Source organism: Carcharhinus amblyrhynchos, unplaced genomic scaffold (assembly GCF_965287045.1).
Source record: "Carcharhinus amblyrhynchos unplaced genomic scaffold, sCarAmb.v2.hapA scaffold_50, whole genome shotgun sequence".
Lineage (NCBI taxonomy): Eukaryota > Metazoa > Chordata > Chondrichthyes > Carcharhiniformes > Carcharhinidae > Carcharhinus > Carcharhinus amblyrhynchos.
The window spans coordinates 1,814,523-1,830,773 of NW_027649791.1; the positions used below are offsets into that span (position 1 = coordinate 1,814,523).

The following is a 16,251-nucleotide window of genomic DNA, read 5'->3' on the forward strand; positions in this document are numbered from 1 at the left end:
TGAGGCTCCCATTAGGGTTTGCCCTTGGCACTGTCCCCATCTCGGGTACCAATCTCGCATTGTTATCCTGTGCCAGGGGACATTATGTGGAGATGCTGGCGTTGGACTGGGGTAAACACTAAGAAGTCTCACAACACCAGGTTAAAGTCCAACAAGTTTAACCTTGTTAAACTTGTTGGACTTTAACCAGGGGTCATTGCCAGGGCACTGCTTAGTTATGTCCCTCTTGCTTGAGGGCTATACTCACCTCTACACACACACCCCACCCCACCCCCCACCCCGAAGGGGAACTCCAGGACAGATTCTCATCTGGGCAAACCTGTTGTCAACCGTGCCAACTTGATGTTAGTAAGATATGAAAATGCAGTTAGAGGTCAATAATGTGATGAGGAGGTTCTTTAATTATATTAACATGTTCTTAAATCATGGACATGAACCTGATTACATAGCTGACAAAGGGCAGTGAAGATTGGAGATTGGAATCTCACTGGCAAGATTCACAATTCCTGGATTTTGTTGGATCTTGAGCCCCTGCTGCCATTCTTGCAGACAGAAAGTGTGGGCTCAAGATTGCCCCAATCATGACTAAAAACTCAACTAAAAGGACAGATTTTGTGTTCATGGCAACTCGTTTGGATATCTCTCTTACTCACTCTTTCAAATTCATAATTGACTAATACTTTAGTTTTAGGACACAGGGTAAATGAGACTGAGTAAATCTACTGAGGTTTTCCAGATTGATGGGCCCTCTTGGGATGGCAGGGTTGAAACCAAGTTTGTGCTGGATGTTCATATCAATCGCATCTTAAAATATTTTAATTGAGATTATCTTGTGCTTTCTAAGGTCTTCAATTGGTTACAACTACTTTACCCACAACAACTGAGCTTCAGACAACGAGAGAGCCTGTGACAAGGGCATTCCACACGATTCCCCAGTCAAAGTTTGACGTATCAGGAAACGAACGATATATAGGTATGTAAACCACTTTAAAAGTTTTACTACTTTCTTTCATTTACTCAATGCATTCTCTGTTAGGTAGCAAAGTGGGATCTGGTTCACAGAATTAATGACAGCTTTCAGTATATTTCTATCTCTCTCAATTCAGGTACCATGCCCTTAGAGGGTGTTGCTGACCCAAGGATTCCCGTGTGTTGGTCCATGGTTATGTTTGGCAAGGTACTGCAATGGTTTGCCATGCAGATTCTGGCTGACCAAGAGACTTTTCTCTCTCTGTCTGCCCTGGGAATAGTGGGAGGAATTACAGGTTGACAAGCAACCTGCTAAGCCACATTATGAACATACCTGCTGTGGTCAAGTCCCAGACTCTTCCTCAGACTGGGCGATTAACCTGCCTGGTCATTGACTCTCCCCTCCCAGCTCATGATCATGGTTTCATCATTGTTTCTGGAGTGAAAACTGGCATGTTTTGCTCCAGAGAAACCAGATTTTACCACACTCTGCCAAAACAATTTTTGGGGGGAGCCAGGGTTGTGATTCACCCCATTATAAAGGTAGGCAGGGCTTAACATGCCGGCAAACTCCAGCTGCTGAGAAGTTGGGCACCATTTATAAAGGGTGCCCCAATCAAAACTGTACTACTCCTCATCCCACCCCACCACTGAGGCCTCAGGAGCTCTTCTCCACACTCCCATTTGGAGCGAGTTGTAACTCCAAACCCCTCGCCACGCCTGCCACGTGAGTATTGGCTAGAGTCATAGACGTTTACAGCGTGGAAACTGGCCCTTCAGTCCAACTTATCCATGCCACCTTTTTTTAAACCCTTAGTCCCAATTGCTCACACTTGGCCCATATTGCTCTATACCCATCTTACCCATGTAAACGCTTTTTAAAAGACAAAATTGTACCTGCATCTATTGCTGCCTCTGGCAGCTTGTTCCAGACACTCACCACCCTCTGTGTGAAAAAATTGCCCTCTGGACTGTTTTGTATCTCTCCCCCTCACCTTAAACCTATGCCCTCTAGTTTTAGACTCCCTTACCTTTGGGAAAAGACATTGACTGTCTAGCTGATCTATGCCCCTGACTATTTTATAGACCTCAATAAGATCAGGAGTATAACATTGGCAAATGTGAGATTATCCACTTTGGAAGAAAGAATAGTGAAATGGACTATTATTTAAATAGTGAAAAATTACAACATGCTACTGTGCAGAGGGATCTGGGGGTCATTGTGCATGAATCGTAAAAACTCAGTCTGCAGGTGCAGCAGGTGATCAAGAAGGTGAATGGAATGTTGGCCTTTTTTGCGGGGGGTTGGAATATAAAAGCAGGGAGGTCTTGCTGCAACTGTATAAGGCACTGGTGAGGCAGCAACTAGAGTACTGTGTGCAATGTTGGTCCCCTTATTTGCAGAAGGGTATATTGGCCTTGGAGGGAGTACAGAGAAGGTTCACCAGGTTGATACCGGAGGTGAGGGGGTTAGCTTATGAGGAGAGATTCAATAGACTGGGACTGTACTCATTGGTGTTTAGAAGGCTGAGGGATGATCTTATAGCGACATATAAGATAATGAAGGGGCTAGATAGGGTAGAGGTAAAGAGATTCTTTCCACTTAGAAAGGAAACCAGAACTAGAGGGCACAGCCTCAAAATAAGGGGGGGTCAGTTTAGACCAGAGTTGAGGAGGAACTTCTCTCAGAATGTAGTGAATCTCTGGAATTCTCTGCCCATTGAAGTGATGGGGGCTACCTCGTTGAATATGTTTAAGTCACGGGTAGATAAATTTCTGATCGATAAGGGAATTAAGGGTTATGGGGAGCAGGCAGATAAGTGGAACTGATCCACTTCAGATCAGCCGTGATCTTATTAAATGGCGGGGCAGGCTCGAGGGGCTAGATGGCCTACTGCTGCTCCTATTTCTTATGTTCTTATGTTCACCCCTCAGCCTTCTACGCTCCAGAGAAAAAAGTCCCACTCTACCCAGCCCCTCCTTATAACTTAAACCATCAAGTCACATTAGAATCCTACTAAGTCTTTTCTGCACTCTTTCTAGTTTAATAATAACCTTTCTATAATAGTGTGACTAGAACAGTATTCCAAGTATGGCCTTACCAATGTCTTGTACAGCTTCAACAAGACGTCCTAACTCCTGTATTCAGTGTTCTGATCAATGAAACCAAGCATGCTGAATGCCTTCTTCACCACTCTGTCCACCTGTGACTCTATTTTCAAGGAGCTATGAACCTATACTCCTAGATCTTTGTTCTGTAACTCTCCCCAATACCCTACTCTGAACCAGGACAGGGATGTACTCTACCAAAATGCCTCGCATTAAACTCCATCTGCCATTCTTCAGCCCACTGGCCCAATTATTCAAAGTGCCATTGCAATCCGAGATAACTTTCTTCACTGTTCCCTATACCACCAATCTTGATGTCATCTGCAACCTTACTAACTATGCCTCCTATATTCTCATCCAAATCATTAATATAAATGACAAATAACAGTGGACCCAGCACCGATTCCTGAGGCACGCTGCTGGTCTCCAGTTTGAAAAAACAACCTTCTAACCCTAATCCTAACCCTCTGGCTTCTGTCATCAAGCCAATTTTGAATACCTCAATTATAAGCAGCTGGAATCAAGGGATTCCTGGAGGTGTGGAGGGGATAGAGGAATATACTCAAGAAGGAAATTAGGAGAGCAAAAAGGGGGCATGAGGTAGCTTTGGTTGAGAGGATTAAGGTGAGTCCAAAGGGATCTTTTAAGTATATTTAAGGAAAAAGAATAATAAGAGAGAGAATAGGACTCCTCAAGGATCAAAGTGGACACACGTGGGAACTGCAGGAGATGAGCGAGGTTCTCAATGAATATTTCTCCTCTGTGTTTACCCTGGAGAAAGACATAAAGTCTTGGGAACGTGGGAAAGTTAGTGGCGATATGTTGGGGACAGTCCACATTACAGTAGAGGAGATGTTGGACGTACTCTGCGTGAGGCTAGAGAAGAAATTGCAGGAACCCTGGCTGAGATAATTGCATCATCATTAGCCATGGCTGAGGTACCAGAAGACTGGAGGGTGGCAAATGTTGTACCCTTATTTAAGAAGGACGGCAAAGAAAACCTGAGAATTATCGATCAGTAAGCCTAAGGTAAGTTACTAGAGAGGGTTCTGAGGGATAAGATAAATAGGCCTTTGGAAAGATAGGATTTGATTAGGAGTAGTTAGCGTGGCTTTATGCATGGGAGATCATGCCTTACAAATTTGTTGGAGTTCTTTGATGAAGTGACCAGGATGGTTAATGAGGGCAAGGCAGTAGACGTAGTCTACGTGGACTTCAATAAAGCTTTTAATAAAGTTCCACATGGTAGATTGCTCTGGAAGGTTAGATCACATGGAATCAGGGGAGAATTGGCAAATGGGATATACAATTGGCTTGATAGAAAACAGAGGGTAGTAGTGGAAGGATGTTTGTCGAACTGGAGGCCTGTGACTAGTAGCGTGTCTCGGTCAGTGTTGGGCCCATTGCTGTTTGTTATCTATATCAGTGATTTGGATGAGAATGTACAAGGCATGATCAGTAAGTTTGCAGATGATTTTAAAATAGATGGTATTTAGAATGAGGAAGCTTATCAAAGATTGCAGCAGGATCTTGATCAGCTGGGGAAGTGGGCCAAGAAATCGTAAATGGAGTTCAATACAGATAAGTGTGAGATGTTGCATTTTGGAAAGGCCAATCAAGGACTTTCACGATGAATGCTAAGACCTTAAGGACTACAACGGAGGGACCTTGAAGTTCGATGCTTGGTTCACAAAAGGTGGAGTCACAGGTAGATAGGGCAGTGAAGAAGGCTTTTGGCATGCTGGCCTTCATCAGTCAGGATATTGAGTATAGAAGTTGGGAAGTTATGTTACAGTTGTACGGGATGTTGGTGAGGCTGCACCAGGAATATTGTGTTCAGTTTTGGTTGCCTTGCTATAGGAAAGATGTTATTAAATTGGACAGAATGCAGAGGAGATTTACAAGGATGTTGCCAGGACTCAAGGGACTGAGTTATAGGGAGAGATTGGACAGGCTATGACTTTTGTCTTTGGAGTGCAGGAGATTGTGGGGTGATCTTATAGAGGTGTATAAGGTCATGAGAGGCATGGATAGAGTTAATGCACTCAGTCTTTTTCCCAGGGTTGGGGAATCAAGTACTAGTGGGTATAGGTTTAAGTTAAGAGAGAAAAGAATTAATGGGAACCCGTGGATCCACTTATTTGCACCGAGGCTATGTGGAATGAGCTGCCAGAAGTGGTTGAGGCAAGGCATTGACAGCATTTAAAAGGCATTTGGACAGATGCATGGATAGGAAAGGTTTAGAGGGATATAGGCCAAAAGCAGGCAAATGGAGTTAGTTTAGATGAGTTTTTTGGTCAGCATGAACCAGTTTGGGATGAAGGGCCTGTCTCTAAGCCATGGATTCTATGATCTGTAAAGATAGGTGGGAGCCATAATGAACCTAGCAAGTTTCCTTAGTCTCTTCAGAAATTAGAGGCATTAGCAGGCTTTTTTAACTGTAGCATCAGTGTGGAGGGACTAGGACAAATTATGAGTAATCTGAACACCTAGAAACTTGAAGCTGTCAATCATTTCCATGTCATCCCCACTGACATAGGTGGGGGCTTGTCCTCCGCAACGTTTACTACAGTTGATGACCAGCTCCTTCATTTTACTGACATTGAGGGAGAGATTATTGTCATCGCACCAATTCACCAGATTCTTCGTCTCTTTCCTATATTCCATCTCACTGTTTTTCTATCTTCTATTCTGATTTATGGACCTTCTATTTTAGTATCTTACCTCTTGTACCATGAGCTTTAATTTTCCGCAATAACCTTATCAAATGTCTTCTGAAATTCCAAGTACGGTACATCTACAGGCACCCCTCTATCCATAGCACATGTTACTCCTTGAAAGAATTCCAATAAATTAGTTAATCATAATTTCCCTTTCATGAAACCACGCTGACTCTTTCTGATTACCTTGACTTCAAGTGCTCAGCTATAACCTCTTTAATAAACAATTCCAACACCTTCCCTATGACAGATGTCAAGCTAACTGACCCGTACTTTTCTGTTTATTGCCTCCCTTCCTCCTTGAATACAGGGGTTATATTTTCTACTTTCCAATCTGAAGGAACTTTCCAGAATCCAAGGAATTTTAGAAAATTAACACCAACATGTTTCATTAGTGGGAAAAAGAAGTTACTAGTAGGAGTCGTCTACAGATTCCCTAACCGCAATCACAATGAAGAACAAGAAGAAATATTGGGGGCTTGTGATAAAGGGGCAGCAACAACCATGGGTGATTTTAATCTACAATAAACTAGAAAATTCAGAATGGCAGTAGTAGCCCAGATGAGAAATTAATAGAATGTTTTAGAGATTGTTTCATTAGCCACCTCTTTTAAGACCCTAGGATGAAGTCTATCAGGAGCCAGAGACTTGTCATCCATCAGTTTGCTCTGTACTGCTCCCCCAGTGATCATAATTTCACCAGGTTCCTCTATCCCGTCATCTTCCTGATTTACAGCTATTACTAGAATATCTTTCGTGTCCAATATAGTACAGACAGCAGCAAAATATTTGTTCATTTCATCTGCCAGTCCTTACTGTCCACTATTAGCCCCCCATTCTTATCCTTTCAAGGACCAACACTCATTTTGTTTACTCGTTTCCTTTTCAAGTACCTGTAGAAACTCTTGCTATCCATTTTTTTACATTTCTAGCCATCTTCCTCATACTCCCCACTTCTTCCTCCTGATTAACCTTTTAGTCAGTCTCTGCTTTTCTTTATACTCCCATTAATCATCTGACCTGCCACTTACCTTTGTGCAATTATGTGCTTTTCCCTTAAGTTTGATGCCTCTATTAATGTGCTCAGTTAACTACAGAGGATGGGTACTCCCATTAGAATTTTTCTTTATAGTAGGAATATATTTATTCTAAGTATTTTCAACTATCCACTGCTCCTCTCTTGATTCATCCTCCAGCCTAGTAACCCAGTTCACTTCAACCAGCTCAGATTTCATGCCCACGTAGTTGCCCTTATTTAAGTTTAAAATACTTGTTTGTGACCCACTCTTCAAAATGGCTGTAACATTCAATATTATTGTGGTCACTGATACTTAGGGATGCTTTTACTCTGAGGTCTTTAAATAATTCTGTCACATTACAATGCTAAGTCTAGCATAATCTATTCTCTGGTTGGTTCCAGAACATGCTGCTCTTAAGAAACAATCTCTAAAACATTCTATGAATTCCTCATCTAGGCTACTACTGCCATTCTGAATTTTCTGGCTTACTCTAGATTAAAATCACCCATGGTTGTTGCTGCTCCTTTATCACAAGTCCCCAATATTCCTTCTTGCACACTTTGTTCTTCATTGTGATTGCAGTTAGAACATAGAACATTACAGCGCAGTACAGGCCCTTCGGCCCTCGATGTTGCACCGACCAGTGGAACCAATCTAATGACCCTCTAACCTAAACTATTCCAATATTATCCATATGCCTATCCACTGACCATTTGAACGCCCTTAAAGTTGGCGAGTCCACAACTGCTGCACACAGGACATTCCATGCCCTTATTACCCTCTGAGTAAAGAACCTACCTCTGACATCTGTCCTATAATTACCACCCCTTAATTTAAAGCTATGTCCCCTCGTGTTAGCCATCACCATCCGAGGAAAAAGGCTCTCACTGTCCACCATATCCAATACTTTGATCATCTTGTATGCCTCAATTAGGTCACCTCGCAACCTTCTTCTCGCTAATGAATCTAATGAATGGTTAGGGAATCTGTAGACGACTCCTACTAGTAACTTCTTTTTCCTACTATTCCTCATCTCTATCTAAACTGATTCTATATCCTGATCTCCTGAATGAAGGTCATCTCTAACTATTACAATAATGCCGTTCTTAATTACCAATGACTCTACCTTTACTTTAGCTCCTTATTCTACTTGAATATTCTAGACTCAATCCTTGTCCTCCTGCAGCCAGCTCTCTGTAATGACTTTCAGATCCAATTTATTTACATCGATGTGTCCCATCAATTAACTTACTTAATGTGGCACAGTGGCTGGCACTGCTGCCTCACAGCGCTAGGGACCCGGGTTCGATTCCTGGCTTAGGGCACTGCCTGTGTGGAATTTGCACGTTCTCCCCGTGTCTGCGTGGATTTCCTCCAGATGCTCTGGTTTCCTCCCATAGTCTAAAGATGTGCAGGTTGGGTGGGTTGGCCATGATAAATTGCCCCTTGGTGTCAGGGGGACTAGCTAGGGTAGATGCATTGGGTTGTGGGGATGGAGTCTAGTTGGCCCCATGTGGTCGATGTGAACTCGGGCTGAATCGCCACTTCCTGCGCTGTAGGATTCTATGAATACTATGCACGTCCAGGGAAGATGTGGCCACTTGCTCCACAAGTGTAACAACTCAAATTGTGACTATGGCCATCCAAGTTAGGCAATCACCCATGTACTGAACTTCTGCCTCAAGAGATCCATTCCTGATGGTATGACAAGTATTCGCACTGCTTCATCTGAAGTGCCAAATGGATAGTTCACCTTGACATTGTACTATATAACTGCTTCCCCAGCCATATGTATAAAAGTACATCAATTTTGTATGAAGTTACCTTCCTTCCAAATTATATTTTCATCAATGACTAGAAACCCGCCAAAACTAAACGTTGAAATATCATCGCTGTATAAGATCTTTAGCCCCTAAATACTGTTCAGTGAGCTTGTAAATCTATAAAGGGCCTGTTTTGTGTATTTTGTCATTGAGAACTGAAGTTTTTCTGAATGATTTTTAATAAATGCTTTGACCTGTTGCAGCTGCTCACGTGAATTACATCAGTAAAGATCCAGCCGCCCCATGTTCATTGACAGAAGCATTGGAACACTTTCAAGTGGATTCACTGGTGGAGATTATTCCAGATGATCTGCAGATCCAAAGCATCCCTCCCTCCCGAGCTCCACACAACATCACCATTGTGGCTGTTGAAGGTTGCCATTCCTTCATAATTCTTGACTGGGCAAAGCCTCTAAACGATGAATTTGTAACAGGTAAAGATGAATTTATTCGTATTTTCTCTTGAGCTGCACAAGTCAATATTTATTTCCTATCCCCAATTGTTCTGATGGCTTTAAGTATATACAAATTGGGTCACATGTATGCTGGGCTAGGTAGAGGTAGTAGAGATCTCTTTGTTGAGGAACATCATTACTACAACAACAGCAAAGTGTATTTGTATAGTGTCTTCAAGCCTGAAATGCTTCATAGGAGTCATTCTCAGGCAAAAGGTATAAACTGAACTGGCCTCCCCTTGACCAACTGAAAATCTCTATCCTTAATTATGGACTCTAGCAATTTCCAACAATTGATATTAGATTAAGTGGTCAATAATTCTCTGCTTTCTTAAATAGAGGTGTGACATGCAGAATTTTCCAATCTAAAACAGTGGTTCCTGACAGGAGACTTTTGGAAGATTATCGTTAGGGCACCAGCACTGTTCTCACCTACATTTTTTAAAACACTGAGCAATAGGAATCATCTGGACCTGGGCGTTTAGCTGTAGGAATCTATGATTCTATCATTCCTCAGTGCCATTAATTTCCCCCTTACTATTATCATATGTTAACTTTCATAAATAGAATCCCTAAATTTGCACCCCTTTATTGTGGAGTCCAAGAGGCGTAGACAAAAGTCGTAGGTAGAAGAAAGATTGGAAAGTGGCACTCACTGAATGTTAAAATGGGCGGCGCGGGCTTGTAGGGCCAAAGGGCCTGTTTCCTGTGCTGTGTTGTTCTTTGTTCTTTGTACAGTACAGAAGGAGGCCATTCAGTCCATCGAGTCTGTACTGATCACAAACCCTGGCCCTGTTCCCATAATCCCATGCATTTGACCCGCCAATCCCCCTGACACTAGGGTTAATTTAGCATGGACAATCAACCTAACCTGCACACCTTTGGACTGCGGAAGGAAACTGGCAATGACCCGAGGCTGGAATTGAACCTGGGACACTAGTGCCGTGAGACAGCGGTGGGTGGATGTTTTACATCCATCTGAGCAGACAGTTGGGGGTTTCAGTTCCCCAGCTCATCTGGAAGATGGCACCTTCAACAGTGCAATGTTTCCTTAGTAACATACTGGATTGTGAGTATTTTGTGCTTAAGTTTGAATGGGCTTTCTGAAATCTTATGATTCAGAGGTGAGAATGCTACTAAATGAGCCATTGGCTCTCACACGGGTAAGTGTGATTTGGTGATAAGAATCTACACTTCCACAGCCTCAGCAAAGCTAGTGGTGGAAACATTGCCAGGTGGAAAGACTTCATTTTAGGACAAGGTACCATCACCGCTCTGCCAAGTTTCCATCAGGGCCATGATGTTGATGCAGCCATCCACAGTCAAGTAGCTCGTGGATAGCAGTGGGTTCCTTCACGAGTGAAATTGCTTAATCTGAGAGAATATGAAAGGAAATTTTAACCTCTAATTAAAGACAAATTGAAAGATTGCCAATTGAAACTGATTTTCTTTATGGGAGTGAACAAAATTCTGATTGAATTTACTTCTCTTAATTTCAATTGCAGGTTATCTTGTCTATAGTGCTTCTTATGATGATATCCTGCAGAACAAATGGTCTACAAAGCCTACAGTAGTCAGTACACACTTACCTATTGAAAATCTGAAGCCAAATACAAGGTATTCTGGAGAAACCATGTGATTTCCTGCAAAACATTCCTTTGTACAGTTTTATGAACTTTCCTTTGTGTATTTGACCCACCCCCAACAGTTTTACAGACTATTTTACCAAACTGATGTTTATGTTCCACTCCAATATTTGCTACTCTACTTCACTTTACCCCCGCATGCGGTTCTGAGGTAAAATGTACACAATCCTTAGATTTAAAAAAAAATTGTTCTCAGTGTATGAATGATGCTGGCAAGCCATCCTCAGCGAGTTTGGATTGTCGCTTTTAGCCAGTGCAATCCTTGTGTGATAGTTCTCCCACAATGGAGTTAAATAAGGAATTCTAAGTTCTGTAATCACAGTAACTTCGATACATATTGTGATGTAGTGGGTTGTGACCAAGAGGTTTAGCTGATATTTTTTCTGGTATTCAACATATTTTGCAACTGAGTGATTTGCTATGCCATTTAAAAAAGATGTCGTATAGAAAAGCTGTAGTCATTGGTAGACTACACATAAAGATAGAAAACCATCTCCACGCCACTGTCCCCACCCCCTTCCAAAATATATATATATATTTAAGTGTTCCTCTCACATAGCGTATTGGGACTTTTTAGTCTCAGTGGTTTTAATGTTATACTGGACTGTGGTATTTGGCAGTTCCAGATACAGTTCCTTATTTTGTTGACATCAATATATTGATCTTTCAGAGACGCTCTCCAATGATGTAGGGCAACTTTAAATGATCTGTGTTATATTTAGGAGATATTCTGTTGCTTCACTGGAATTTGACAGAACTGATACGTTTACGACATTCCTAAAGCTTGAGCTCACGTAGGGTGTAATGGAGTCACAGTGATCTGGAAACCATCTGATGATTAATGCAGGCCCAACTACTAAAACTGAGAAAAAATGGTGCAGATTAAATATGTTTTGGAATTTGAGGGGAAAGTTTCAAAATCTGGCCATCGAATAGGAAATCCCAGGGAGATCAAGATATTGCAATATTTGTTACCAGCAGTGAAATATTTAATAATTCAAACTTTGAATATTGGTCCTAATTCTAGCTTGAGATGTCTGGTGGTTCACCTTTAAATTACCAGTGACATACCTGTAGTTAAACAGATCTGACTGAGAATTTCAACATTTCTAGTATCATCAACAGTATATTTTTAACACTAGAAGTGAAGCCAAACAATATCACAGTAGGTGTAATGCATTCATAAATGGAGTTTTGTTTTCCAGATCCTATTCTTGCATGTTATGGAAACAGAACCTTGGTTTGCAAAGCAAAGAGTTTTGCTTATAATTAGAATCAAAGGAATTGCAATCTCATCCTCAAAGGAGCACAATTTTGTACCTTTGTTCTCAAAAAGTGCCCTCGCTGATTTTCAGGAAATTGGGCGAATTCATGTCAACCTCTTTTTTCTTAGATGGAGAATAGTTAATTCACTTGATACGGACAGTACGGTAGTACAGTGGTTAGCACTGCTGCTGCACAGGTCCAGGGACCTGGGTTTGATTTCCAGCTCGGGTTACTGTCTGTGTGGAGTTTGCACATTCTCCTTGTGTCTGCATGGGTTTCCTCCCACAGTCCAAAATTGTGCGGGTTAGGTTGATTGGCCATGCTAAAATTGCCCCTTAGTGTCCTGGGATGCATAGGTTAGAGGGATTAGTGGATAAATATGTAGGGATATGGGGATAAGGCCTGGGTGGGATTGTGGTCGGTGCAGACTCGATGGGCCAAAGGGCCTCTTTCTGTACTGTAGTGTTCTATGATTCTATGATACAGGTCACAATTATTTGATTGTATGAACTTCACTTCCTTAAAGTACAAATGAATGCTTGCATTAGATCCATATTTTCCAATATGTAGTAAGAGAGCCCTTCTCAGAGCTGCTGACTTCTGACTAGTAGCCTTGACACTGAACATAACCTGATGTAATAAGTCCTGACAACAGTTTCTAACCAACAGACTATGACCGGAGAGTATATCCTTTTTGGCAGCACAACTAATGTTAATGCAGATACGCTATCGGAAACTTTATGGGAGTGAACAAAATTCTGATTGAATTTACTTCTCTTAACGTCAATTTTTGCCATGTCATCAAATGCAAATCTTTGAGTTTAAAATGTGAAATGTAACACACACATTGACTAAAATTGCAACAAAGTCAACTGATTCATACCATTGGAAGGAACCCAAACTGGTATGATATAATTTTCCATTTAACCATCTCATCATGAGTTATTTCTTGACGCTTTTTATTTTTAACAGCTTGATTACATATGGCCTTATAATTAAATCAAGACCAACTGGATTTGCAAACATCTCTCATAAAATACAAGATTTGTTTTCATGCCCGTGTCATTTAGCAACAATCTTGGGTGATCCAGATTACTTCTTGAACAGATTGCTTGCTTCAGAATTTTAATTAATGCAAGTTTAGAGACTAGAACAAAATGTGGAAATTGCTCTTCTGTTACAAAGGAATTTGATGGAACCATTAGTGGTTTGAATGACACCAAAACAGAAATAAGATGCTTGTGACTCACATTGCACATCAAAGCTCTTGGAGTTGATTTATTGATGTGATCAGTATAATGGATGGGATTTTCTGAGCTCCCTCCTCATGTTGTGTTTTGCAGGGCGGTGGTAGCCCACTATTGGCCAGTGGCAGGATCTTCTGGTCCTGTTGTTATTCATGGGGCCTCCTACTGTATGTACCTCCTGCCGCTGGGAAGCTTGCAGTGGAGGTTTACCATTAGCAAGGCCGGAAGATCCCACAAGTGAGAATGGCCATTTTCCAGCCAATGGTACCTCTGTGTGCTTCTAAGTAACTTAGACATTTATTATTGCTTTGCTCTTGGACAAGACCAGTGATTTTAAAAGAAAGTCAGAAATCCTAGCTATTTACTAAAAAAAGCTACAAGAATCCACAGTCTAAAAAAAATTATATAAAGAAGTCAAGCAAAGCAAATAATAATTACTAATTTAGATAACCTCCTGAACGGAAAAACCCAGAATCAACATAATTTAAACATGAATCAATATACAAATTGAGGTTTGTCATAACCTATAAATTGAACTTGCGATTTTTATCAATGACTTGGAGGAAGGGGCTGAAGGGTGGATTAGTAAATTTGCTGAAGACACCAAGATTGGTGGAGTAGTGGATCAGGTGGAGGGCTTTTGCAGGCTGCAAAGAGACATTGATAGGATGCAGAGCTGGGCTGAAAAGTGGCAGATGGCGTTTAACCCTGATAAGTGTGAGGTGATCCATTTAGGTAGGACAAACTTGAATGCAGATTACAGGGTCAACGGCAGGGTTCTAAGGAATGTGGAGGAACAGAGAGATCTTGGGGTTCATATCCACAGACCTCTGAAGGTTGCCTCTCAAGTAGATAGAGCCACGAAGAAAGTTATAATGTGTTAGGGTTTATTAACAGGGGGTTTGCGTTTAAGAGCCTGGAGTTATGCTGCAACTATACTGGATGTTGGTGAGACCACATTTGGAATATTGTGTTCAGTTCTGGTCACCTCATTATAAGAAGGATGTGGAAGCATTGGAGAGAGTGCAGAGGAGATTTACCAGGATGCTGCCTGATTTGGAGGGTAGGTCTTATGAGGAAAGGTTGAGGAAGCTGGGTCTTTTTTCTTTGGAGCAGAGGAGGATGAGAGGTGACTTAATAGAGGTTTATAAGATGATGAGAGGGATTGATAGAGTGGACGTGCAGAGACTATTTCCTTGGGTGGATGTAGCTGTTACTAGGGGGCATAATTATAAGGTTCATGGTGGGAGATATAGGAGGGCTGTCCGAGGTAGATTCTTTACTCAGAGAGTGGTTGGGGTGTGGAATAGACTGCCTGCTGTGATAGTGGAGTCGGACACTGTAGGAACTTTCAAGCAGTTATTGGATAGGCACATGGAGCACTCCAGAATTACAGGGAGGGGATAGCTTGATCTGGGGATTGGACATAGCTTGGCACGACATTGAGGGCTGAAGGGCCTGTACTGTGCAGTAATGTTCCATGTTCCTATGAACATTAAATGACAAATGCCTTACAAATTGGCTCAGCAGTCCAGTCAGCATATATGTTATTAATGTCAGTCACAATATCATTCAAAACTCTATCTTCTTCACAAAGAATCTCATTTTTTCTTCTAGGATTTAATTTTATTCTATTAGAACCTCATTTCCACGGAACGATTAATCTGTATTCTTCCTTTTTAATGTTATAAATAAACCTAGCAATTACCAAACAAACATTTTACTTATGTACCATCGACAAAGATTTCAAATATTGCCATCAGGATGATGAAAAATAGCTGATTTAACATTTAATTTAAAGAGCATGGATGCAATTGCATTTGTTTAAATGATTTACTTGGAGGGATCATCTATGTCAGGAGAATCCAGGGAATGTAACTTGCAGCCATCCGTACGAATGTTTTAAATTAATTAAAATACTATGCATTTTCTTCTGAAACTGATGGAAAATGGAGGAAGTTCTCCCTCCTCCCCACCCTCACCAAATCTTAGTGGCTTTACCCACCATCTACTGTGCCATAAACTAGATTTGCAGGCCCCAAATTCTATATCCAGAATGTGCCAAATTAGCTTTCGTCAGCCAGGGTGAGGAGCTAAGGCTAAAGGAAATAGTGTTTGTATTTGATTACTACCCTGCCAAGCATGATGGAAAGTGAATGGCTGGCAAAAAGTGGATTGTGTTCAACTCTGATGCTCTGTAGCACTGAGTATTGAAAGTTTGGCAAAAACGGCCGCTATCTACATTTATGGAGCAGTGCTCCAGATGGTGTCATCAGGAAGGGAAAAAAAAACATTCATTGGATGTTTTAATTATGTCAATTATTACAACATTAATATGTTTTTAACACCTTTAACTTAAAAGTAAGTTTTGAGATGTTGGAAAAATTAATTTCAGGGAGCAACAAAAAGCTTAATTAAAAAGGGAAAATTTAAGGAGGGTCTCATAGTAGGAGAATGAGGTGAAGCAACAAATAGTTTACAGAGGGAATTTCAGAGTATAGGGCTAGGCTGAAATATTGCAACCAGTAAGGTGCGAAGCAAGAGGAAAATACAAGGCACAGTGGTTAGCACTGCTGCCTCACAGCTCCAGGGATCTGGGTTCATTCCCAGCTTGGGTAACTATCTGCATGGAGTTTGCACATTTTCCTTGTGTCTGTGTGGGTTTCTTCTGGGTGCTTCAGTTTCCTTCCACAGTCTGAAAGATGTGCTGGTTAGCTGCATTGGCCACGCTAAATTCTTCCTCTGTGTACCCGAGCAGGTGCTGGAGTATGGTGACTAGGAGGTTTTCACAGTAACTTCATTACAGTGTTAATGTAAGACTACTTGTGATTAATAAGTAAACTTTAAATTTAAGAATGGAGAGGGTTGTGGGCTGAAAGAGGTTTTACAGATAGGGAAGGAGTATAACCATAGCATGGTTTAAACACAAGGTTGAGAGTTTGACAAAGTCCTGAATAAGAGATTATCGTGCAAGATTAAAGCACATGGGATTGGGGG

At 41.4% G+C, this 16,251-nt stretch overlaps 1 protein-coding gene across 1 annotated transcript in view; it reads left to right on the plus strand.

Annotated features, from left to right (window-relative positions):
• Nucleotides 1-16,251, plus strand: part of fndc1 (fibronectin type III domain containing 1) — a 221,630-nt gene that overhangs the window by 186,090 nt on the left and 19,289 nt on the right. Inside the window, exons 16-18 of the mRNA XM_080182267.1 lie at nt 845-973; nt 8,844-9,074; nt 10,601-10,712. Coding sequence (XP_080038393.1) covers nt 845-973; nt 8,844-9,074; nt 10,601-10,712 — 472 coding nt within the window. The remainder of the gene's footprint in view (nt 1-844; nt 974-8,843; nt 9,075-10,600; nt 10,713-16,251) is intronic.